Source organism: Penaeus chinensis, chromosome 14 (genome assembly GCF_019202785.1).
Source record: "Penaeus chinensis breed Huanghai No. 1 chromosome 14, ASM1920278v2, whole genome shotgun sequence".
Taxonomy (NCBI): Eukaryota; Metazoa; Arthropoda; class Malacostraca; order Decapoda; family Penaeidae; genus Penaeus; species Penaeus chinensis.
In genome coordinates, this window is record NC_061832.1 from 1305627 (window position 1) to 1308126 (window position 2500).

The 2500-nt window shown below is 54.0% G+C and overlaps 1 protein-coding gene across 1 annotated transcript in view; it reads right to left on the reverse strand.

The window, feature by feature from the left end:
• LOC125032035 (mucin-17-like) overlaps positions 1-1471 on the reverse strand; it is a 6386-nt gene extending 4915 nt beyond the window's left edge. The window contains exons 1-2 of the mRNA XM_047622995.1: positions 1321-1471; positions 134-1192 (exon numbers count right to left, since the gene is read on the reverse strand). Coding sequence (XP_047478951.1) covers positions 134-1192; positions 1321-1471 — 1210 coding nt within the window. The remainder of the gene's footprint in view (positions 1-133; positions 1193-1320) is intronic.
• Positions 1472-2500: the final 1029 nt, after the last annotated feature.

Consider the following 2500-nt stretch of genomic DNA (forward strand, 5'->3'; position numbering starts at 1 on the left):
ACGAAAGATATGAAGAATTAAAAATGCAGTTGACACGCACATGCACTCGTACTCACGCTCACGCAGGCAATACGCACTCGCACACGCACGCATGTGCACGCCCTGGCGTCCTCCCCGAGCGCGGGATCCCTACCTGTGCGGCGGGCGGCGGAGGCAGGAGGCGGAGACTCGGTCGCGGTCGTCGGCGTGGCTGCGGGCGGTCCTGATGCCGTGGCACCTGCGGCTGGAGGTGCACTTGTTGCCGTGGCTATGGGTGTGCCTGTTGCCGTGGTTAAGGGTGTGCCTGTTGCCATGGCATCTGTTCCCGTGGTTAAGGGTGTGCCTGTTGTTATGGCATCTGTTGCCGTGGCTATGGGTGTGCCTGTTGCCATGGCATCTCTTGTCGTGGCTATGGGTGTGCCTGTTGCCATGGCATGTGTTGCCGTGGCTATAGGTGTGCCTGTTGCCGTGGATATGGGTGTGCCTGTTGCCATGGCATCTGTTGCCGTGGCTATGGGTGTGCCTGTTGCTATGGCATCTGTTGCCGTGGCTATGGGTGTGCCTGTTGCCGTGGATATGGGTGTGCCTGTTGCCATGGCATCTGTTCCCGTGGTTAAGGGTGTGCCTGTTGTCATGGCATCTGTTGTCGTGGCTATGGGTGTGCCTGTTGACATGGCATCTGTTGCCGTGACTATGGGTGTGCCTGTTGCCATGGCATCTGTTGCCGTGGCTATGGGTGTGCCTGTTGCCGTGGCTATGGGTGTGCCTGTTGCCGTGGCTATGAGTGTGCCTGTTGCCATGGCATCTGTTGCCGTGGCTATGGGGGTGCCTGTTGCTATTGCATCTGTTGCCGTGGCTATGGGTGTGCCTGTTGCCGTGGATATGGGTGTGCCTGTTGCCATGGCATCTGTTGCCGTGGTTATGGGTGTGCCTGTTGCTATGGCATCTGTTGCCGTGGCTATGGGTGTGCCTGTTGCTATGGCATCTGTTGCCGTGGCTATGGGTGTGCCTGTTGCCGTGGCATCTGTTGCCGTGTCTATGGGTGTGCCTGTTGCCGTGGCTATGGGTGTGCCTGTTGCCATGGCATCTGTTGCCGTGGCTATGGGTGTGCCTGTTGCCGTGGCTATGTGTGTGCCTGTTGCCATGGCATCTGTTGCCGTGGCTATGGGTGTGCCTGTTGCCATGGCATCTGTGGCTATGGCTATGGGTGTGCCTGTTGCCATGGCATCTGTTATCGTGGGTATGGGTGTGCCTGTTGCTATGGCATCTGTTGCCGTGGCTATGGGTGCCTGTTGCCGTGGCTATGTGTGTGTCCTGTGTGCATGGCATCTGTTTGCCGACGGCTTATGGAGGAGTGCCTGTTGCCCATTGGCATATCTGTGGCTAAGGCTATGGGTGTGCCTGTTGCCATTGCATCTGTTATCGGGGTATGGGTGTGCTCTGTTGCTATGGCATCTGATGCCTGGCTATGGTGTGCCTGTGCTATGGACATCTTGTTGCCGTGGCTATGGGTGTGCTAGTTGCTCAATGGCATCTGTTGCCGTGGCTATGGGTGTGCTTGTTGTCATGGCATCTGTTGCCGTGGCTATGGGTGTGCCTGTTGCCGTGGCTATGGGTGTGCCTGTTGCCATGGCCTCTGTTGTTGTGATTGGAGTGCTGGTTGCCATAGCCTCTGTTGTTGTGATAGGAGTGCTTGTTGCCATAGCCTCTGTTGTTGTGATTGGAGTGCTTGTTGCCATAGCCTCTGTTGTTGTGATAGGAGTGCTTGTTGCCATAGCCTCTGTTGTTGCGATAGGAGTGCTTGTTGCCATGGCCTCTGTTGTTGTGATAGGAGTGCTTGTTGCCATGGCCTCTGTTGTTGTGATAGGAGTGCTTGTTGCCATGGCCTCTGTTGTTGTGATAGAAGTACTTGTTGCCATGGCCTCTGTTGTTGTGATTGGAGTGCTTGTTGCCATAGCCTCTGTTGTTGTGATAGAAGTACTTGTTGCCATGGCCTCTGTTGTTGTGATTGGAGTGCTTGTTGCCATAGCCTCTGTTGTTGTGATAGGAGTGCTTGTTGCCATGGCCTCTGTTGTTGTGATAGGAGTGCTTGTTGCCATGGCCTCTGTTGTTGTGATTGGAGTGCTTGTTGCCATAGCCTCTGTTGTTGTGATAGAGTGCTTGTTGCCATAGCCTCTGTTGTTGTGATAGAAGTGCTTGTTGCCATAGCCTCTGTTGTTGTGATAGAAGTACTTGTTGCCATAGCCTCTGTTGTTGTGATAGAAGTGCTTGTTGCCATAGCCTCTGTTGTTGTGATAGGAGTGCTTGTTGCCATAGCCTCTGTTGTTGTGATAGAAGTACTTGTTGCCATAGCCTCTGTTGTTGTGATAGGAGTGCTTGTTGCCATAGCCTCTGTTGTTGTGATTGGAGTGCTTGTTGCCATAGCCTCTGTTGTTGTGATAGGAGTGCTTGTTGCCATAGCCTCTGTTGTTGTGATAGGAGTGCTTGTTGCCATAGCCTCTGTTGTTGTGATAGGAGTGCT